The 24,327-nt window shown below is 35.9% G+C and overlaps 1 protein-coding gene and 1 pseudogene across 3 annotated transcripts in view; both read right to left on the bottom strand.

Annotated features, from left to right (window-relative positions):
* The window catches only part of PIK3C3 (phosphatidylinositol 3-kinase catalytic subunit type 3), a 174,335-nt gene that overhangs the window by 50,332 nt on the left and 99,676 nt on the right, over nucleotides 1–24,327 (bottom strand). For all 3 annotated transcript variants that reach the window (XR_002891345.3, XM_024120622.1, XM_028480039.2), the window contains exons 11-18: nucleotides 22,913–23,067; nucleotides 21,225–21,315; nucleotides 16,821–16,888; nucleotides 10,499–10,604; nucleotides 8,885–9,001; nucleotides 3,407–3,538; nucleotides 1,076–1,204; nucleotides 349–418 (exon numbers count right to left, since the gene is read on the bottom strand). Coding sequence is in view for 2 of the 3 variants with exons in the window: in XM_024120622.1 (XP_023976390.1) it covers nucleotides 349–418; nucleotides 1,076–1,204; nucleotides 3,407–3,538; nucleotides 8,885–9,001; nucleotides 10,499–10,604; nucleotides 16,821–16,888; nucleotides 21,225–21,315; nucleotides 22,913–23,067 (868 nt within the window). In the remaining variant the exon portion in view is untranslated. The remainder of the gene's footprint in view (nucleotides 1–348; nucleotides 419–1,075; nucleotides 1,205–3,406; nucleotides 3,539–8,884; nucleotides 9,002–10,498; nucleotides 10,605–16,820; nucleotides 16,889–21,224; nucleotides 21,316–22,912; nucleotides 23,068–24,327) is intronic.
* LOC102974877 (integrin beta-1-binding protein 1-like) lies at nucleotides 17,752–18,745 on the bottom strand (annotated as a pseudogene).

Raw genomic sequence — 24,327 nt, 5'->3', positions numbered from 1 at the left:
GTAATGATTCCAGATACAGATCACCATGGAAGAAAACTACTGTAGTTTGTAGCTACTGAAAGTTTTGAATGCAAAGAAATATATCAGAAAGGTGCTAATTTTTCTTCCAAATATGTTGTTTAATGATTCCAAGAGGTATAAAAGGAAGGAACAGAAGGAAGAAAGGGAGGGACAGAGGGAGGGAGGCAGGGAGAGAGGGAAGGTAGGCTGGCAGTCAGGAAGGCCCAAGTGGTCTTCAGTGTTACAAATGAGTTCAATCTCTAACATTCTTAACAATTTTCAATTAAAAAAGGAAAAGTATACTCATTGGACACTGAAATAAATAATCATGTTATAAAATAAACTTACCATGTTTTGTACTAGTGGCTAATACTTTATAGGGCGTCAACTTCAAATCCAGATTTTCTTTTCGTAGCAGCTTAAGATCAAAAGTTATATTAACCAAATGAAAAGAATGTTATAAAATAATTTTGCACGCAAGTACTATAGCAGTTTAATACACAGAGATTTAGAAGGTCAACCTAAATTAAGGCTTAATTAAATCAATTAGTTAATTTAACTTTGATCATCAAAATAAATGTATTAAGCAGTTTACATGGTGGTAAGTCAAATTTTTTATCTTTTTCTAAATCACTGTCAGTTTTCGATGAACAGAAGAATTCCTCCTAAGGATTTATGCAGGCCTTACTGGTCACAAAGTATTTTAGAACTCAGAAAAAGGAAATGAGGACAAATATTTTCCTTTATAAGCCAGGGACAGAAACAGGATTTTAAAAAGAAGAAGATTTAATTGACTAAGAGGAAGAAAATTACTAAATTTAACACTGAAAGAACTTAACTGGGAAAAAAGTTTTTATAAAAAGGAACACATGCAGTTTCATTTTATACTAATCATAAGAGCCATCCTGCAATGTACAAAAACAACTAAATTTGCTCAAGATCAAGTGGAGATTGTTCAGCTTTCTAGGACTGCATCTGAATGTTACAAACAATTCTGTCCATGCATAGCATATCCACTAAATCATCGATTTCTAAAATGAAAAAATGTTCCCTACCAACATAAGGTTATGTTCACCTTGTCCATGAGTGAAATGATTTGGAGAATAAGTTGATCTTGGCGTAAATCATCCCCATGCTTAAATATAACTGGATATTTGCCTCCATCTTCTGTCTTAAAGAATAACTGTGCAGGCATAAGGGCACTCTGGAAATAAAAATATTATTTTCAAATTATATAAGATGGAAATGTGGGGAAATTTATAATAATCTAAAGAAAAGAAATGAGTCTAATAAAGAAAACAAATAATAATAACCTTAATTTCTACAGGCCATGAGAAATAATAGCACAAAAAGTATCAGAGGGATGAACAGACGTGTGACAAAGCAAATACAGTAAAATGTTAATAACAGGATAGAAGTCGTGGGTATACAGTTGTTTACTGTGAAAGTCTTTCAACTTTGCTGTATGTTTGAAAACATATGTATGTTCGTATAAAATGTTGGGGGAAAAGGCAACAAAAATGCTTCAAAGAATATATGTTTAGAACCTACAACCTCTAGTGGACTGAAACTCCAAACTTTAAATTATCTTCAATTTGTAGTACCCTTTTATTACCTCAGGCAAAAATATATTTTATAAATTACCTTGTACCCTAGCTCACAAAAGCTCAAGAAGAACTGGACGTGATCTTCCTAAAGATAAATGATAAGCAAGAGGTTCTTTGTTGTAATTTCCCTTTTCAGATTCGGATCTGATTCTGAAATTTAGATTTCATCTGAAATCTAATGCAAGCAGCTGACAATCTCAGGATAACTAAGCACTAATCCCCGTGCCTTAAGGGGTTCACTCCCCATGGAGATCTAGCTTTCATTCTTAAGCTAAGGTCTACAAAATACTGTTTAAAAATACTGAAAACTAGGTGCATAACCTTTTCAGCTCTAAGGAGTTCATAAAAAGACAACAGGAATTCATGGATTCCCCTACAACTCTGTGCATACATTTCAGTATATGTACAAGCATATGGGTAACACATTCTAAAGTATCCAATCCATCACTTTCATTGGACTCTTAAAGGCATTCATGACTCAAAAATGGTTAAGAATTATAATGCTAGAGTTATGTAGTAAACGCCCTAGAACCATTAATTGTAAACTGCAATTCAGAATTTTTAAGAATGTCCACATATTTAATAAGGGCTGGAAGAAAAAAAGCAGGACTGAATATTAGGATTAAAAAGATGTCCCATGATATTTTACTGACCATCTACTTTGCATATATAAGACATAATTATAAAATTATATTATTAAGGGAAAAATGGATCCAGAATACACCTAACAATAATGATAGATTCTTATGCCCCACTCTTACAACTCCTGCTCTATGTCTTAGATATTCTTTTTCACCCTGTTTGCAAAAAAATAATAAAACTCCTTTTTTGATTCACTGGTTTTGATTAGTCCTAAAGGAATGAGAATATTAGAAGCAGGTCTTATTTGGGAGTTCTAGCATGAACTAAGAAATACTTGCATTTTCTCTCCTCTACCAGCATTTTTCAAATTGCAGGATATAATTCAATAATGAGTTTTAAAACCAATTCAATAGGTTGCAAACAACATTTAAAAATTAATGCAATAGAATAGTTTTTAAAAGAATAGAAACTATTAGAGTCCGTAATATGCAGTAAGGTTAAGTACTGCTTTATGAAACTTACGTTGCAGTTGTGTGAGCTGGGCTGCCATGGGCTGCCTTTAAAACACACCCTTAAAAAAATCAACTATTTTTTACTGTAATCACACCCCTTTTCATATACACAAGTTGTTGATCTATGAGCCCTTTCTTATCTGATACAAAGTAATATCCCAATGCAACTTATGCCCTTCCACCCTTAGAATCAGAAGACTTAAAACATCATGCCTCAGAGAGACCTTTCAATATGATGCCCAGCAGATAATGATGCTTCTTCACAAGCAATGATGCCCAGCCCTTTGACCTGCTTAGAGAAGGCAGCTGCTACCAGTTCTTTCTAACTATCCAGGTGGTGGCCAGCCAAAAGAAAGTCTGGCATGCTATTAAGGACTAAAGAGAATTACTACACTTGAAAATACAAGAAAAAATTTAAGTCATAGGTTAACTGGAACTCATATCTAACCAAGGGAACTTATAATGTCTAAGTTTGCAATTTAACTTTTATTTTTTTCTTAAAAAAAAAAGCTTACATGAGAAAAAGCAGGTGATTAATAAATAGTTCAAAAATTAAAGATTAAAAAATCCAGAGATATAAAAATATTTTATACAATTCACAAAAAAATGTCTACTGATAATACAAAAAGATCTTAAAACAAAACACACTGATAAATAAAAGGTATCTTTTTTCAAAGGTAGTGTCTAAAGATCCACCACAATTACCTTAAATAATGTAGCTGTTTCTGGGATTATTCCTCTAATTTTCACCTGGGGTTCTAAAGGCAATGGGATAAGTTCCACATCTGACAAGTTCATCTTTTCGTTGTCTCCAAGCAATGCCTGTAGTCTCTCATTCTAGGAGAACAAGTTAGAAAGTACTAATTAGGTTAAAATGAAAAAGGGGTTTTTAAAGCATGGTAAAGACATAAAGACTGATTCTATTAACTTTAAAATATTTGCAAAGCACCATAAAAGTATATGCGAAGTAATACAACACAAAGGAGAGAGTATGTGTGAGAGCGAAGCACTTATAATCCACCTGACAAAAGCAGCAGCATGCTTTAAAAGGAGCAATCCCTTGACCTATGAAAAGCTGGACTTTCATAAGGTTAGGGAATATGTTTCTCTTGCTGCAACTGAGAATCAGGAATATACTCAAGCTGGACTTAAAGATGTAATTTCTATTTTCAAAGGATCTGTGAAGTCATAAGGAGAAACTAATTTCATTTGAAGCTTAATTTCTAATGACCAAATATTCAGCAAGAATTTCATTAGCTGTTCCACTGCATGTTTTGGGTTTAGAAAGTAAACTCAATTTACTTGGAGGAACTTGGACCCTACCTTTTACTGTTATTGACTCTGTCTGATGGAACTTTTCCCAAGATATCACCATTTATTTATTTTCTTTAGCTCACATGCATACTGCATTGAGCCAAGATTTCAGAAATTGAGAAATTCAAGCCATAATGAAACAGCTTTGTCATTTAGCAGCATGTATAGTGTTTAGACCAAGCCCATCTATTCAATTTCAAAATAACAATCTATTTCCTTTGAAAGCTGTGAGAGTATTGCATTCTTTAAACAGGTGAGCTTGTTCTTAAAGGGAGAAAACTTGACCTAATACACTGGGCTTCTTCCTATTTCTCAAACATGTCACACATGATCCCATATCAGGGCCTTTGTGCTTGCAGCTCCTCTGGCTGGAATAGTCTTCTCTAGATATTCAGTGGCTTGCTCCCCTACTTGCTTCAGGTTTCTGTCCAAATGTCAACTCTCAGTGAGGCCTTCCTGACCATTCCATTGAGAAGTGAAAAGCTGCCTTAATACTCGAACCCAGCACTTCCTATTCCCCTTTCCAGCTTTTTCTCCAAAGCACGTGATGCTGTCTAGCATAAAATATATTTTATTATTTTGTTAACTTTCTCCTCCAACAGGAATGTAAGGTCCTTACATTCTAAAGGTAGGGATTTTTATATTCACCTCTGTAGCCTCAGAACCTAGAAAAGTGCTTGGCACACAGTAGGCATGTGATACATTTTTATAGAATAAATATTATAACATAAAGAATCACAAAGTGAAAAGAGACTACTTAACATTCAAAATGAAAACTTTACTTGTTTTTTAAAAGTGTGGAATCAATGCATTTTTATTAGAACTCAAATATCTACATTCAAAGACCTCAATCAAGAGAATTTTTCCTAAATGAGATCAGCAAAGGAAAGAAGGTGGCAACAATATTATTATTTGCTTTACCATCTGACACCTAACTCATGGATCCCCTGGCCACACATTTAATGTCGTTGCACTCACCAAGGCAACTCTCTCCCAACTTCTTTATGAGGGATGGAAAAGTACTATTACATATGATTGCAAATTATTAGCTGTAGTCATTTCATTATTCCTAGTAATAACACAAATAATGGTGGTAGAGAGTCATCTTGGCATTTCACTAAAACTTGAGGGCTTGTTTCTAGTAAAACTAAGTAAATAAAACTATGTTTGTCTTTTATCACATCATGAAAAAATGTCTGAAAAGAGTTTTAGCCAATGTTGACACTATATTTGGGACTGTCTGACTTAAAATATAGGAAAAACAATATGTGTTTTGCAATATGTGGCAAAAACAACATTTATTTTGGGGGACTATAAGTGCTGTTTCCAGTAGGGAGTCATCTTCCAGAACAGCAAAAACTGAGGTGTATCCAGAGGCTCATGTGTGGCGAACAAAAGAGTATGTCACGTAAGAACAAACTGCGGTTTAAATACATGCCCCAAACCGAAAGTCACAAGAACAGGCCTTCTTTCTGCTGGTGAGCACTGGGATCACACTGCTGCTCACCAGGGCACCTCTGGAGAGAAGGGCTCCAGGAGGAACAGCAGTAGGAATTTAGTTATTTAACCAGGATTTGTGATTCTTCTCAAAAACAAAGAAAATGCCGACTCAATAAACATGTGTTTCTCCTCAGCCTATTTTCTCCTCCCTAACCTTGTTAACATTATTCCTTGCACACATCTAAGCCAGACCTGATCCCCTGCCTTTAAATTCCTGACTCAATTTTTCACCTTTTAGTCTCTCCGCCTTCCTCTCACAATTCTGAAGAACAGTAAAATGTGTTGTGGTGTTTTACAAAGGTCACTAAGAAAGATTTTCCAGTGATGGGATTAGGTAAAGAGAAGATATCAGATGAATCCTTCATATCATTTGGGCAAAAGATCAGGAAAAATAACATCTGAAGAACAGATGCTCATCTATTATCATCAAGTAGAAACCTCACCCCGTTGAGAGCAAAATCAATGAACTGGCCATGAGAACACATTGCCAGTCACTATCACTAGTTCTGCAACCTTGGGTGAGTTACTCTGGACCTTCTTTTTCTCAGAAAAATTCTAGCCTAAATAATCTCTAGAGGTTCTTTCCATGTCAAATAAATTGTATTCTAAGATTCTAAGATTCTAAAATGAGAGCCAGAAAGGCACTTTAGATAAAAATATGGACTCAGAATGTCTGGGTACAAATCCTAACTTCAACACTTACTACCTGAGGACATCTGGCAAATTACTTAACCTCTTACTACCTACTTTTCCTTACAATTGGGATAATAATAGTACCTAACTTATAGGGTTGTTGTGTGGATAAAATCAATGTATATAAACTCATAAAATAGGGTCCCATACATAATCTGTACTTCTAACCACTCCTATTACTATAACAGGCCTACTTCATTTAATTGCACTTCACTTTAGTGCACTATGCAGACACTGATTGCATTATTTACAAATTGAAGGTCTATGGCAACCCTGTGTCAAGCAAGACTATTGGTGCCAATTTTCCAACAGCACTTGCTCACCTTGTGTCTCTACGTCACATTTTGGTAATTTTCACAATATTTCAAACTTTCTCACTATTATTATACTTGTTATGATGATCTGTGGTCAGTGATCTTTGATGCTACTATTGTAATTGATTTGGGGCATCATGAACCAAGCCCCTATAAAACGGAGAACCTAATCGATAAAACGTTACGTGCGTTTTGACTGCCGCATCGACCAGCTGTTCTCCCTCCCTCTTCTTCCCCTATTCCCTGAGACACAATGTTGAAATTAGGTCAATTTACAACCCTACAATGGCTTTTATGTGTTCAAGTAAAAGGAAGAGTCACACGTCTCTCACTTTAAATCAAAAGCTAGAAATAATTAAGCTAGTGAGGAAGGCATGTTGAAAGCCTAGACAGGCCAAAAGCTAGGCCTCTTATGCCAAACAGCCAAATTGTGAATGCAAAGGAAAAATTCTTGAAAGAAATTAAACTACTATGAACACATGGATGATAAGAAAGCAAAACAGCCTTATTGCTGATCTGGAGACAGTTTTAGTGGTCTGGATAGAAGATCAAACCGGCCACAACATTCCCTTAAGCCAAAGCCTAATCCAGAGCAAGCCCTAACTCTCTTCAATTCTGTGAAGGCTGAAAGAGGTGAGAAAGCTGCAGAAGAAAAGTTTGAAGCTAGCAGAGCTTGGTTCATGAGGTTTAAGGAAAGAAGCCATCTCTACAGCATCAAAGTGCAAGGTGAAGCAGCAAGTGCTGATGTAAAAGCTGCAGCAAGTTATCCAGAAGATCTAGCTAAGATAATTAACAAAACTGGTAGATGACACAGCCTTATATTGGAAGAAGATGCCATCTAGGACTTTCACAGCTAGAGAGGAGAAGTCAATGCCTTGCTTCAAGGCTTCAAAGGACAGGCTGACTCTCTGGTCAGGGGCTAATGCAGGTGGCAACTTGAAGTTTAAGTCAACGCTTATTTACCATTCCAAAAATCCTAAGGCCCTTAAGAATTATGCTAAATCGACTGCCTGCTCTATTAATGAAGAACAAAGCCTGGATGACATCACATCTGTTTACAATACGGTTTACTGAATATTTTAAGCCCACTGTTGAGATCTACTGGTCAGAAAAAAAAAGATTCCTTTCAAAATATGACTGCTCATTGACAATGCACCTGGTCACCCAAGAGTTCTGGTGAAGATGTACAGTGAGTTAATGTTTTTTATGCCTGCTAACATAATATCCATTCTGCAGCCCATGGATCAAAGTCTAATTTTGACTTTCAAGTCTCAGTACTTAAAAAATACTATCATAAGGCTGTGAGTGTTGGTGATTCCTGATGGATCTGGCCAAAGTAAATTGGCGATGTTCTGGAAAGGATTCACCATTCTAGATGCCATTAAGAATAACTGTGGTTCATAGGAAGAGGTCAAAATATCAACATTAACAGGAGTTTGGAAGAAGTTGATTCCAACTCTTAGGATGACTTTGGGACGTTCAAGACTTCTGTGGAAGAAGTAACTAGCAAGACAGCTAGACTTAGAAGGGGAGGCTGAAAATGTGACTGAATTGCTGCAAACTCGTAACTCGTGATGAAGCTAATAGATGAAAAGTTGCTTCTTAGGGATGAGCAAAGGAAAGTAGTTTCTTGAGGTGGAATCTACTTCTGGTGAAGATGCTATGAATATTGGTGAAATGACAAACAGAGGATTTAGAATATTCCATAAAGTTTGTTGATAAAGCACTGGCAGGGTTTGAGAGAACTAACTCCAATTTTGAAAGAAGTTCTACTATGGGTAAAAATGCTGCCAATGAGTGTGCATGCTACAGTGAAAACAAATTGTTAGTGAAAGGAAGAGTCAACTGACGTGGCAAAGATTAATTATCTTCATTGTTGTCTTATTCCACAAAATCGCCCCAGCCACTCCAACCTTCAGCAACCACCACCCTGATCAGTTAGCAGCCACATCATCGAGGCAAGGCCTTCCATAAGCAAAAAGATTATGATTCTCTGAAGGCTCAGATGATGGCTAGCATTTTTTAGCAATATTTTTAATTAAGGTATATACATTGCTTTCTTTAGGCATAATGCCATTGCACATTTAACAGACTACAGTATAGTCTATACTATACAGTATAGTGTAGACCTAACTTTTATATGCACTGGGAAACCAAAAAATTCGTGTGACTCACTTTATGGTAATATTTGCTGTACTGCAGTGGTCTGGAAAAGAACCCGCAATATCTCCGAGGTATGCCCGTAATTGCATGATATGAATTTCATAAAATATATCAAACAAAGAGACTGTAACAAAACTCAGTAGTTTATGATACCAAGACATTATTAGTCATAAACAGAAAGCTAAGCCCAAAGGTTTACCTTTTTCTTACGATTTCCACTTTCACGCTGAACTGCCTTCATTAGGTGCACCAGCCGATCTACAAAGGTCTGCTGTGCAGCCAGCAAAGAACGCATAACTCTGACAGACTTATCACCCTGAAGGGATTCAAAGGAAAGAAAAATTAATTCTATGTAGCATAATGATTAGGGTTTCTTCAGTAGCATGGGTGACCTTTATTCTTTTAATAGCCACAAACTTCAACACAAAGCAGTATCGAAAAAAATTAATTATCTTTATTCAGAGGTGATGATAAACCTGTTATCTTAGTTAAACACCACCAACTCTTCCACAATTGAAAATTAACTGAATCTTCAGTGAATACTGGTCTATCAAAAATTGCACTTTTTTTCCCCCACGCAACCATGTGACAAGATAGAATTCATTCACCTGAAATGTATTCAACTCACTGGTTCAATAAATATCTGGAAGCCTATAATTTCTTCAAAAATGTGCTGGGCATACAGCAGAAACAATACTACCCTCAAGGAAATAAATATATACTTAAAAAGAAAAGTTCTCAGAGAGCAATATAATATGCTTGCTTAGTAAAACAGAAGCCATAAAAACTAAATGCTATAAAGTCTCATGTAGTAATTCTCAGTTCATAAAATATTATAAAATAACATTTTCTCATTTAATCTCTCCAATTACATTGATAAAGGCAGCTTGGCAATTGTCATTCTTATTTCGAAGATGGAAATTTATGCTCAGAGACTGAAATTTCCTCACAGGATGACAAAGGTTATAAGTGACAGAACTGTGATTAGAAGAGAGGACCAACTGCTTATCTGCTAGTCAGTTAGATATAGAGAATCTCTGGCCTCTGAGAACTATACAAAAGTTTAGTCTGAAAGAGTTTAATAAGATGTGACTTAAGTTTTTAAGAAAATTTAAACGAAACATGAAACAGCAGATAAAGATGCTCTGAAGTAAAATACTACATTTCTACAGCAAATCACAGTTAATGTCGTGACAGTTTTCTTTTCATTGCCTGTGCACCTTCTGCTGGCTGAACTGTGACACTGCCTCAACAATCACAAGAATACCAGGTGAAAAATGGCTTACATACCTCTAGAAACTATAAAAGCAAAAATATAAGTTATATAGAAAGTATCTGTAATATGACCATTACCAGATTTATATAAATATACCTAGTCTTAATAAAAATAGAAAACAGAGAGTGAAATAAAAAAAGCGAAGCTTTGGGGGGGGTTTTTTGTTCCAGGTATATGTTTATTTTATTAAATCAGGGGTCAACAAACCTACTTATAAAGGGCCAAGGATTAACTACTTTAGGTCTTGTTGACTATAGAGCTTCCATACCAGATATTTATCTCCTATTGGAGTGCAAAAGTGACCACAACCAATATGAAAACAAATGAGCATGACTATGTCCCAATAAAATTTTACTTATGAACACTGAAATGTAAATTTCACATAATTTTCATATGTCACAAAGTATTATTCTTCTTGTGATTTTTTTCCAACTATTTAAAAATAAAAATGCTTAGCTCATAGGGCATACCAAAACAGGCAATAGGCCAGATATGTCCCATGCACCGTGTCTGACAACCCCTACATTAAACGGTTACCTTCAACAATGCTTGGCTGAACCGTCTCATTACATTCAAGTACATCTCATGGGTCTTTGGATCTCTCTGCTGAGTATCTTGATCTTCACATTCCACTATCACATACCTTAAAAATGTTAAGTCATTCATGTAAATGTGAAATGAAACTCAGAATCATTTTGTAAACACTTATGCCTTTCCATTAAAACAGATCCATTCACATTTGCAAAAATAATTAATGGGAGTAATGAAACACATTTTATCATCACTCTTTTTAAAGCTGAAAATTCAGGAACATATATAACCTTCTATAAAGGTAAATTAATAACAGAATGCCTTAATGTGTACAATATCCTAGATTTTCTAAAAATTTTGGCATCAAAATAAGCATTTTCTCCTAATGCTTTATGAGGTACACAGAGCATTAACATCTTCAGAAATTATATAAGCTCACAAATCTACCAAGTAAGTCATGAACAAAAATATTTTCAAAGTATATGTAATATTTTTGGTATTACATAAGGCTCTCTTATTCTGGAAAAAAAAAAACACTGAAGCTTTTCTCATTAACATACCTCTGAAAGATAAATAAAAATCTTAATTTTTCCTTTCATATCCAATTTCCCCATTTCTCAAAATTCCATATATAATCTTCAATTTTTCCATCATAAAATTGTGGTTTTAGAGAGTTAAAAAAATTTTAAATATAAATATAGTCTTAAACCTAAACTGCTTATACAATTCATATAATCATATAAATAATGACCTGGATTAGATTTTAGAGGTTGTCTAATCCAGTGTTTCCAACTGTTCTGATTGGAACAAGTCATACTAACAAATACATTTTAGATCACAACTCATTACACACAGTCCGTGTATGCACACAGATGCATAAAACTGAAAACACTTTTACAAAGCAATATTCTATGAACAATATGTTAATATTTGTTACTCTGTTCTACTTCACTTTTCTTTAAAAACAAATGCTAGACTGTGAGCCTTAAAATTGATTTCAATGGATAATGATGTGCAGTTTCAAACTTGCTTATTTTACCAATAGCGAAACTTAGAGGTGGCTGTATCTTGCCCACGGTGGCACAATTAGGTGACTGAAGACCTGAAATCAGAACCCTGGACTCTGGGGTCTTCGGCTAGAATTCTTTCTACTAAGCCTACTCTCACAGTTTGAGCTTTAAAAACCACATGAAACTTTTCAACTTCCTTAACTGATAGTATTTCACAAATCTCAAATCACAGGGCTTACTATTTTCCTTTATACTATTTCTGGAAAGAAGATAGTTAACCATCTAGAAGGTAAACTTCATGAGAGCAGAGAGCTTACCTGTCCATCTTGATACCCTCAGCACTTCCATGCCTGGTTCATAATACTCAATATATTATTGTTGAATGAATGACCCCAATCTCATGGATTTAACAAGTATCTCAATGTTGATAATTCTCAAATATGAATATATATCCCTTTTCCCACATCTAAGGCCTAACTTTGCATGTCATTAGGTGATCTGCTTTTATATTCAACTACCCTAATTTTCAAGCAGCAGATCCCCTTTTCAAGACACTGCTTGTCATTTTTAACTGAAGATGTGTAAAACTGAAGTTATCACACTAAATGAGTTATTTTTCTATCTCAGTTGAAGGCATTATCAATATTTCAGGCATTTGGGCTACAGTTTGAATCACGTGAGGTTGTAACCAAACCAGAGAACATAGGCTCTACCTAAAACTATAACTGGCGGGCTTCCCTGGTGGCGCAGTGGTTGAGAATCTGCCTGCCAATGCAGGGGACATGGGTTCGAACCCTGGTCTGGGAAGATCCCACATGCCACAGAGCAACTGGGCCCGTGAACCACACTTACTGAGCCTGCGCGTCTGGAGCCTGTGTTCCGCAACAAGAGAGGCCGCGATAGTGAGAGGCCCGTGCAACGCAATGAAGAGTGGCTCCCGCTTGCCACAACTGGAGAAAGCCCTCGCACAGAAACGAAGACCCAACACAGCCATAAATAAATAAATAATTTAAAAAAGAAAAAACTATAACTGGCACTTTGTGTTTAATTTGTGGTCTGTGCATCTAGAGCCAAACCTAGGTCACATTCCCTCACTTCAAACACCTATATTCAATTTGTCACTAGGCTCTGTTGATTTTTTTCCTATAAAATGCTTCTTGTAGTTGTGCTGTACTACTAGGAAGCCCTGTCTGGAATCAACCAGCAGATACCTCTTACCTAGCTTCTCTAACTCTAAAAACAAACCCCTTATTGATCAATACAATCATCCAAATTTTTCTTCTTTAAACTACCTTCATCATGTCCCACCTATATTAACAAAAACATCAATGGTTCCCACTTTTCTACTATTTTATAACAGTTTCTGTGGCCATAAGCTTCTGGTTCAAACTTCCACCATCTCCAATTCATGCATTCACACTCCAATCAGCTTGACTCCCCACCACCCCCATTTTGTGCTTTCACTCATGTTGCGGTACTGTCCAGAAACAGCTTCCCACCTCCACCTTTCCTTATTCTACCCATCCTTCAAATACAGGTGACACTCCCGTCTCTGCCAGGAAGTCTTTGCAAACCCTAACAACTTCTTTCTCCTCTGCCTTCCTAAAACAGGTACAGCCTCTCATACAACTTGTACTGATAATGTTACCTTGCTCATCACTGTTTCTAGCTCCCTTCAGAGGTTATAAAGAAACCGATGCCAGATTCCGTATCTTAAAAATCTTTAGTAGCCCTTGACATACACAATATAGTCTTACACAAAGAAATGTTTTAAAGGTTGATAAAAGTTAAGAGCCTTCTCCCACTGACTTCCCAGGTGATCTGGAAGTCCTCAGAGTTGTATAACCTAACAACAGAATTTTCTGTAAAGTGGTATGAGGAACTAAACCCTGACACTATATCTACCCTATGTTCCCAACGACAGTTCTAAACCAAAAATTCAAGAAAGCATTTCTGAATCTTGAAAACTGTCAACAGATTCAAACCCAGTCCATACTCTCTAACCCTTTAAAATCCTTGACTATCCCCATCACCTTAGTATATTCATTGTGCTTTCCTGCGTTTACATGGCAACTCCTTTCTAAAGGAGCAATACAGATGACCACAATATACAGGCTCCACTGCTTTGTTCAGGTCCCCTTGACTGCCTTGGCTGCAGCTACATGATAAAGGTCACATATCAAACATCTCTCAAAATCATTCAAGCCAAAGTTCTTATCTAAAGGAAAAGGCCATCTAAAATAAAAATGACAGTGTTATCTCCAAAATGAAGGACAAATTTAGATCAAGACTAGAAGACCTAGATTTGAGTCATTTCTGAATTCTCTGTTCACAGCAGTAAGGAGACTCTACAAAGCACTCTCAGGTCCTTCCTTGAAACCTGTCATCTTCAAGTAGAAATGCAGACAAAATTGCCTGGGTACCCATTGTACGATGACATCAGTGGGCTACCTGTTTCCTGGCAATTTCATTTTGTGAGGTAAATAACCTTTATTACCTTGAAAGGTCTTAAAAGTTATAGAAAAACATGTCAAGGCAGCCAAAGTTTACTTTCAATTTCAACATACTGGAATAGCTATAAAAATAAAAAACTGCAACAATTTATAGATCCTGATGCCCAACACTTTACAGACTGGAGACTATAACTCCCCTCTGAGGTTTAAAATGTTGACACTATTCATTTTAAAAGGATTGTCTGTACTACTGTAGGCCTCTAAGGATTCAACTATAGCAGGAATCCTGTTTAAATCAATGGAAAGGGAACAAATGAACAAGGAAATTCAAAATGTTCAAAAGAAAATAGCACAATCAATTAAAATTTATATTTTAATACATTTGTTATAATAGAGTAAGCTTAGACTGAGAGGCATATAAATTGTTACATGTGATTAATATTTTTATACTATTCTGTCCAGGTTCAAAGGAATAGAATGATTATTTTAAGTCAATTATTTGAAATTATTTCCCATATTTTCACCCTACAATCACAAAAGTGGTGTGTACCAAAGTCAGAAGTCCACATCAATAGCATTTTCTTCCCCATGAGTATTTCTGAATATGTAATATGCAGACTATAAATATGGGAAAAACAATTACTCCTCAGAGAATGAATAGACACAGCACATGCTATTGCATCAGTGAATCAGAGACATAGTGGGAAAACACAAATCAAATCTAAGTTTGATGGAATGCTTATAAGACTGGGAGCTAGGGCTGCACTTTGTTTATTATCTATGGAGAAAACAAAGTGCTCTTTCTGAACAGAAATTGTTGCCTCATTGGAAACTGCTCATCTAATAGGTTTCCTACTGTTCAGCTGCTTTCAGAATGGTTTGAAAACTCTTCCTACTTGAAATAAGATATCAAAGATCCTATCGCAACTAATTTCAAATTTGACAATGAAATCTGGTCTATACTCAAATCCAAAGAATACATAATTTTAAATACCACATAATCAGTATACATACATACAGCTCTTATATTAGTGACTATTCTAGACTAGAAATTCTGAGCCAGAGTAAACTTTCCATGAATATCACAAGGAAATAAAAATATCTATAAAGGAATTCTTAGTAAATGACTTTTAAAATATATAAAACCTTAATTTTAAATACCTAAGAAGCTTAAAAGTACTTACTCAAAACCTTGGCACTGTGTCCCACACATTTTTTTAAAATTTCCATTGAATTATTTACCCAGATTTTTATGAGGAAATATTTTTCCGTAACACCAGTGAATAGACATACACTTAAGAATTCAGATTAGAATATGGAGAACATTAGGAAGCAAGAGGTTACATTAAAAGGAAATAGTACCTATCTGGTAATATAATGATTTCTAAGCAAAATTTTCAAAGTAAAAATGGTGATTAACAACTAGCCAAAACATTTTGTGGATGTATTTTCAAGGACATACTGAAAGTTACGGTGACGGAAACGTGGTTTATGAATATCATATTAAATTCTAAAGTAAAAGCAAGGAACTATTTTTCCTCCCACTACTAAGGCCAACAGGAAAAAAAAAATTACAGGTACCAAAGCGGGGAAAAAAATGACTGATTTAGTTAAGATTGTTGAAAGAGATTTTTATTCAATGAGAAGAGAACCGTGAAGGCTGAAACTAAAGAAATATTTGTTATGTAAGTAATGAACATCCACGTTTATTAAAGAACCTTTGATTTATTTATCTATTTATTGGCTACAAGGGCAGTATCCAGATAAGATTATGTTTGGAGAGTGGGAAAATGAAGTTAATGATTTGACCTACAGGACAGTTCTCCAACTCAGTCTAAAACACAGAAAGCAAAACACCTCCCTATTCTTCAAAAACAATTACCTTTCAGAATGAACATCTATTAATTTGTACTGTTTAAGTTAACCGCAGTAAACTGAGCAGTAAGATTAGATCAGAGATCATTTCTACAGTCAAAAAAAGTATCAAGTTTGTCAGGAAGTTTAAAAAAATGTTCTCTCAAATGTACAGAAAACTTCAGGTAGAGCTTACCCAACTGGCTCTGCCCTTTGTTTGCTCTATAAAACTAGATAAGGCTCTCTTGTCTAGTGTTTAATCCTAGTGCCTTCTTTAATTGAACCAAAATATTTCTCATTATGGCTTAAGCTACTTGTTCTTTACACTTTAGAATTATAAGACAGATAAAGGGAGCCATGCTTCACATTAATTGTGCCTCACTAAATCAGTCAGCTTTTCTATGCCTCAGTTCCTCTCTTTCTTTCATGTAACTCACTCAGGAAACCTGCTCTCATGTAAAATAGAGATACTTACACTTGCCCTATTGAACTTCACAGAACAAATGAGAAAAGGTCACTGAAAATACTCTGTAAATGGCAAAATGTGAGATAAATGATCTAATCCTAGTTCAGGTTTTACCAAGTCCAGCTACATCATGCCTCTGCCTCAGTTTCCTCATGTATAAGTAACTTCAAATTCTAATTTTCTGTCCTTGCATGATTCCAGTGTTTTAGTAAACAATGTGAAAATACACACTCTTGAAGGACAGTGAAGTATCATACTTACACTACTTGAATAGCATAAAAGGCAAGCAGATGTCAAACTGAAAAAAACAATTATCTTACCCAGTTTTATCTTAGATCCTGGAAAGTTAGTGAAAGGAAGAGAAACTGTGGTGCTAATAAGCATTTCCATTAGCACAGCTGTAAAGAAATACAGCTAGCTATAAATATTGCATAGGCTTTTGATGATTGCTCATACTTTATTTTAAACTGCCTTTTTGCTTACAGTATGGGAAAAAACAGTCTTGAACAGTGATGAGAAAATAAACAAAAAATTATTTCACATACCAGTATAAATAATTAGCCAGTGTTGAGTTTTTGCAGGCTCTTGATATCAAGAAGGTACATAGATCTTGCTGAAAGAATTAAAAGAAATGTATACATATTACCATCTGCTGTTAACAAGGGGGAAATAAGAGAGTCTACATTTGCCTATCGGTTTTCATCTACATTGCTATGTCACAGATCAGATTTTCATGCACCCATCTATCCCTCCATCCCACCATCCAGTATTTATTCTAAACCAGGTGATATGTGAGAGGCTAAGGACGCCATGGTTTGCAGAGTTCCTTGTCCTACTGGAAGCTTAACATTTGGTGGAGGAGAGAAGCATTAAAGGAAGTCACAGAAATAGTTTAGATTGGGAGGTCAGAAGGCAGCAATGAGGATGTGATATTTAGGCAAGACCAAAATGACGATATGTACAAAGGCCCTGAACCTAACTGTTCAAGGAACTTTTAAAAGGCTCAATGTAGCTGAAATATAGTGAACACTAAAGTAAAGGAGGCTGAAAAGGTAGGTAAAAGCCAAATTGTGAAGACCTTTAAGGTCACACTACTGAGTATGGATTTTATTTTATTTTTTTGGTTGTATTGGGTCTTAGTTGAGGCACGTGGGATCTTTGTTGAGGCATGCGGGATCTTTCGTTGTGGTGCACGGGCTCTTCACTGCAGCGTGCGGGCTTCTCTCTAGTTGTGGCATGCGGGTTCTCTTCTCTAGTTGTGGCACGCAGGCTCCAGAGCGCGTGGGCTGTGTAGTTTGCAGCACACAGGCTCTCTAGTTGAGGTGCGTGAGCTCAGCAGTTGTGGCGCCCAGGCTTAGTTGCCCCGCGGCATGTGGGATCTTAGTTCCCTGACCAGGGATGGAACCCGCATCCCCTGCACTGAAAGGTGGATTCTTTACCACTGGACCACCAGGGAAGTCCTTTTTTTTAAAAAAAAAAAAAAGTAAGACACATTTTAACAGAAAAACAAATGACTGCTATTTTACACACTGCATTTTCTTCAGAAAATCTAGAGCAAAGGATCGCTCATATTTCTATAATAGTTCAACACCGCAGACTGAAAACAGAATTATTAAGAAAACAGCTGAACTTGCACATGAAGTCTACTTCCCCTTATTGCAGAATTCAAGGTTTCTCAGATGACAATACAGAGTCAAACGCAGTGGATAAAACTTTGCAGATGGCCTGTGCTTGTTCCAGGCTGCTGCACTGGTAAACTCACAGGCTGTATTCTTCGTTGCTGGCATCTGTGGTCTTCAGAGCCAATAAGCTTTTACCTGCCCCCAGACCATCACAATAACAGACCCTCCAGATGATAAAATATAGAGTGTGCTGATGCAAAACATCACACTGATCTGATGTGGATACTTTTATACCATACTTAGAAACAACCATAATAAATTCTTCCTCCAGAGGAACAAAAGACAACTTTCCATCTTGCTGGGTGACATCTATATAATTTATCAGGTCTAGTCGCCCTTCAAGACTTTTCCCCTCAGAGAGTTTCAGTTTCTCAATGGCACTAACATACTTTATTCGAAATTCTGCACAGGTATCTGAATGACTGTTGCTTTGTACTGAGCTCTGGGTGGAATCAATATCAAGGCGTGCCACAGTGCTGGATCGAAAAAGCCCTCCAAGGTTGGAATCTACAGACTTGCTCTTAATACTGATTTCACTATTCTGGGAGAGCTGCTACTGCTCTGTCACTTTTTGTCTTTCTGGAACATCTTCCACCATAGCTTGATCCAGAGGCGCCCCCTACAGAATTGAACACTATTTTATCGTCTTCAAAGGTTCCACAGACAGCAGTCTGCACAGATAGCTTCCTTTCATTCCGACATGGTCAATTCTTGTCAGAAAAACAAGGTACCTCACCGCTACCTGTGATCAGGGTCAGACACCCATCGCCAGGGCAGCCAGAGCTGTGGCAGCCACCCCCATTCTGGATTTTATTTTCAAAGTAATAGCTACTCAACAAAAGATCTAAAGCAGGAGAGTGAGATGATCTGATTTACATTTTCTGAAAATGACTCTATTTGCTCTGAATAGTACAGACCTGAGTTCAGTCAGGATGCTATTACAGTAGTCTAGAAGAGCAAACGGTGAGAGTGGAGATAGAGTGAAGTAACAGATCATTAAAATATTTTGGAAATATAATTAATAGAACTTGCTGATGGAGAGGAAATAGGAAGGAAAAAAAGAATTGACAGTAACTCCCAAATTTATGGATTTAGCAAATGGGTTGATTTGTTACATCACAGATGGAAATTCCAAGTGAGAAACAGGCAAGAGTGTGTGGGGGAGAGAGATGTATTTTGAAACATCAAGTTTGAAATGCCTGTCAGATATACAATAGAGATGATATTTGGATATATGAATCTAAAACTCAGATGAGAGAAATGTGCTAGAAATATAAATTTGAGTTTATCACTACAGCCTAGGGCAAGAGTATAAATTGAGAAAAGAAGAGGACCCTGAGGAACAATAAAATGTCAAGCAGTGGAGAAAGTGCTGACAAAGGAAACCAAGAAGGAACAGCCAGAGAGGTGAAGAGGAAAACAAGGGATGTATGGTATCATCCAAACCATGAAAAGAGTTAGTTTTTCAAGAAGGGAGTCATTTATTTTGCTGAATAATGCTGAGAGGAACTTAAAGTATGCACAACCACAAACACTGAAGTCATTTACTACTTTAGCAAAGTAAGTTTTAATATAATGATAGTACCTAGTGGCTTCTATTTGTTTCCATTAAGTATGAGGCAGAATTGTTATCTAGAGACTGGGAAGCAGGGCATGAAGAAGAGAGGAGAAAAGGTATGAAAGAGTCACTGTAGAGCAGGGAGAGCAACCACCTAGAGAAATGTAAGATGGCAGTGTTGAGTGCCCACCTGATGTCTATAGTCATGAATTTATAGTGATACCAACATGCTAGGTTATGTGATTTCTTTAGCAATATTCAGGCATAAATTATGTTAATTAATTAGGCTTAACATGGGTTGAGATTGTGCCAAGGAAACTAAAAGTACTAATAAAAGAATGACTAAAATGATGAGCCATGGGATAAAAGCTATACTCAGAGGAAAGCAAACATTGAAGGGTGCTGATAAAGAAAAGGGTAGAGATCAATGGATTAGATGTTTCAGTGAGGTAGGGGTACTTAAGTACCCCTTGTCCTTCTGCTTAAAGTGTTCTTCCTCCAGATCACCACATGGTTGTTGCCTCATCTGCTTCATCTTTACAAAAGATGTTACTTTTCCAAGGAGGCCTACCCTGACCAATCTTTTCAAAATCACAACTGCCTAACCCCACCCCAACATCCTTTTCTGATTTATTTTTCTCCATGGAAAACAGATATCATTATCTCTTCTACTATATATAAATATTAACCGTCATCATCAGCCCAAACACTAGAATGGATTCCATGAAGATAAAGATTTTGAGTGTTTTCTTCTCTGCTGCATCATCCCTAGCATCTAGAATAGTTTCTGGTACATAGTAAGAACTCAAAAAATACATGTGAATGAACTGATTACTGAATCAATAAATCAGTCCCTTAGTTTTGAAAGGGCAAAATAATTAAACTGGAGGTGAATGGTTCCTCAAAGGGTTCTCCTAAGGATTCTATGATCCTGTAATTTAAAATTCCTTTTTTCAGTATTTTCTAATACATCAAGAGGTAGGCAGACAAGCAAACTCTGGTTAACAGTTAATACTGAAAACAAACATCACTCAGTTATCAACATTAACTCCTAAAATTTTACTAAAAGCAATAATATATACATTTAAAAAAAAATCAAACTTCTTTCTAATATCAAGCATGTATTATTTATTTTCAACATCAGGGGTGTGAAAGATTCTTCTCAAATTAGAAGTTTTAGGGAGAAAAATCAACAATACATACTAGATCAACTTCTATAAATGCATTCCCAAATATAATTTTCAGAGTAGCACTAGCCAAAAAGACCTGTTGTATCTCAAAAACTACTCTGCTTAGCTAAAAGAACTTAATTTTTCTGTATAAGCTAAAAACAGCAGCTTAGTGTGTTTCCCCTAGTATCAAAGTCATACATTTCTACAATGTAATCACAAACACCAACAATTACAGTAATGTTCATAAATGTGTTAACAATAAATATTCTGAGTTTCCTTAAAAAAATATTTAAGCCCAGTTTATTTTCACACTGCATTTGAATCCATTTATATGTCCAAAGCACCAATAAAATGCCTTGAACTGAAGATGGCACTTTTTGCTGGGAGGAAAAGTTATAAACATGCATCATAAACCAGGTTATTTAATAAAGTTGTAATATTTAGTTTATTAATCAAAATCAATATTTTCAAGACCAACATTAAATGTTTATCTTGTAGGATCTCTCCTATAGGAAACCTGAAAAGCTTTGTACTCACTTCCAGATTTTCACCATCTGAACTTTCTTTTGTTTTAGATGCAGGAGGAGGGGAAGACACTGGAGGAAGAGGGCTGGTTATAATTTGGGAGCTGAAAAAATAATAGGAGATATCACTGATATGTAAAATATTCTTTCTGTAAGAGAAGATACACATTTTTAGCATAATTCACCTCAACTGTGTCTGGTTAAAGCACTACTTCCTAAAGTGTGTTCTGTGCAGCACTAGAGTCACATTATGTTCTGGAAAAAGAGGCTGCATAGTCAAAGAATATGGGTAATAGCCTCTTTGAGATGTATGTGCAAGTTTGCATGTATTAAAGTTTCTGACAAATACTATAGTTTTGTTTAAAAAGTACACTTTACTTTAAGCCAGTATCTTCCAAACATATTTGACCACAAGACAACCCCTACCTTTTTTAACCTTTTTAGAAAACACACATATTAGTGACCAGCAGACCATAATTTGGGAAATACTGGGTTATAGTTTACAACCTATCATGAAATTTTAAATAGACTTCCAATAAAACATTCTAGGGGGCATAAGTAAGATGAAGTTAAAGAAGCATCACTAGAGACAGAAGGCCTCCAATGTACAGTGGAAGAAAATGTAAGGGGTCTCCCTCTCATAAAAACAGAAAAACACAAAGCAGCCTACGTAAGAAAAAATGTTTTTTTCCTGTTTCTCAGTTCTCCTGCAAATGAAAAACAGAAGATAAATACAGCATTATCATTAAGAAAAATTCAGAAATATAAACTTGAACTCACATGATAATCAAAATAATTGTACTAATTCAGATAATCTGAATTCTAGACCTCCTTCTGTCATTGACAAATCTCATGACCTTCACAAAACAACTTTGTATCACTTAGCCTCAGATTTCTTATCCAAATGTTCCTATTTATCTCAAATTTTAAGATTTTATGAAAAGCAAAATGGCAAAGTAGAAAGAACAAGGGCTATGGAGTCAACTCTACCTAATTTGCAAAATAAAAAACTTTGGGCAATTTACTTAACTTCTCCTTAAGTCCTTCATATCTAAATTAGGGATATGAATACCTACCTCAGAGGATTACTAATAACAGGTCTAATATATGTGGACCATCTCTTGGTGTCTGCTACAGAGGTGGGAGTTCTTAATTGTTATTACTGTTAATAGCTGACTTTTAATTCAACTAACAGGTTGTTTTAACTACTGAAGAGGTGAAAAACAGTCAATAAAAAATACAACTTTACAATAAAATATCTGAGTCCACTAACTTGCCGCATCTTTCATTTTTTTTTGCATGAATAGCAATATCTGACACCAAGCACCATGTGTCAGACACTTTTCTAAATGCTTTATGTATTAACTCATTTAATCTTTCAACAGTCCTTAAAGGTTACTATTGCTATATCCCCCTTTTTAAGATGAGAAACTGGGGCCAAACGGAGAATATTTAATTTACACAAGTTTACACAGCTAGTAAGTGGCAGAGTAAAGATTTTAACTAAGGAATTCTGACTCTATAGCTTGCAAAACACTGCCCTGTAATATAGTGGTTTGTGTTCTGTGAGTGCACATGTCATATTCATTGGTAAAACTTCCAACTTAGGGTTCGGTACATCTGGGGAAAAACAAAAGAAGACAATTTGAAAAGGTGGAAAACTATCAGATTTGAAAATAATTCCTCCCTGGATATCCGTACCTATCTATTTCTGCAGAATTTATTCCAGAATTTGACACACTCTCTGACACTGAACCCTGACTATCCTTCTTAGTGGGTTCTAATCCATTCTTTATGTCATCAAAATTTTCATATTTGAGAGCTTGGACCAGCTGTAACAGGTACATCAACAAATCCTGGAAAACAAACAAACAAAAAATAAGCAAATATTAGAAAAAATGCAACATGATTATAGACAAGTTACGTCTAATTATTCCTAAATATCAAGCTAACAATTTACTTTTATCTACCACTTATCAGCCATGTTACCCTGGCCAGATCACTAGGTTTCTTAACCTCTTGGTGCCTCACTGGGTCCTCACCTTTAAAATGGCCATAATCATATAAACCTTAGAGATTGAGTTGTGAGGATTAAATCAATTAATAGAAAAAAGTCACAGAATAGTGCCTGGCACAGAGTAAGTGACCAGTAAATGTCTTGTTTAAAATGGTATCCCACTGACATGTACACACTGCAATATTTACAACAGATAACCAACAAGGACACTGTATAGCAGAGGGAACTCTGCTCAATATTCTGTAATAACCTAAATGCGAAAAGAACTTGAAAAAGAAAAGAAACATGTATATGTATAACTGAATCACTTTGCTGTACACCTGAAACTAACACAAGATTGTTAATCAAATATGCTCCAATGTAAAAGAAAAAATTTTTAAAAAGGGCTTCCCTGGTGGCGCAGTGGTTGAGAGTCTGCCTGCAAAATAAAATAAAAATAGTATCTCAAAATCAAGGTGAAAAATGAAAACAAAGAAAAAGATTGGGATGGTTCATGTAAAACTGAGAAATTAACAAAGGTTCCTTTCTTCAGCAATAGATCAGATAACGGCATTTTAGGTCTACGATTACAACAGAAACTTCAAATTTTCAAGTTTTCAAAGAGTTTCTGTTTCATAATCTTTTCTGGTTGGGATTTTTAAAAAATATTACTTTTTTTTTTAAAAGAGATTTGGAGTTTAATGAGTTCAGAGTTTAGAGAATTTAGAGTTTAGAGAATTTGGGTTGCTTCTTAAATGGAAAATACAATGAAACAGACATTTTAACACTCGTGTTTAAAGGAAATGTTTACTTTCCTGCCAACTACCAATAATGGCTTGAAGAAAACAAATTTCTAAACCTAAATTTCTCATACTTCTACTGACAATCGAGATTATTTGGACTAAAAAAGCGTCAACAAAGTAGTTTTTACCTTTCTGAGTTTTCCCTTAACGTAAAAAGACTCTAGGTTTGGGCTTCCCAGGTGGTGCAGTGGTTGAAAGTCCGCCTGCCGATGCAGGGGACACAGGTTCATGCCCCGGTCCGGGAAGATCCCACATGCCGCGGAGCGGCTAGGCCCGTGAGCCATGGCCACTGAGCCTGAGCGTCCGGAGCCTGTGCT

Source organism: Physeter macrocephalus, chromosome 19 (genome assembly GCF_002837175.3).
Source record: "Physeter macrocephalus isolate SW-GA chromosome 19, ASM283717v5, whole genome shotgun sequence".
Taxonomy (NCBI): domain Eukaryota; kingdom Metazoa; phylum Chordata; class Mammalia; order Artiodactyla; family Physeteridae; genus Physeter; species Physeter macrocephalus.
This window is presented reverse-complemented; position numbering and strand designations above follow the sequence as displayed.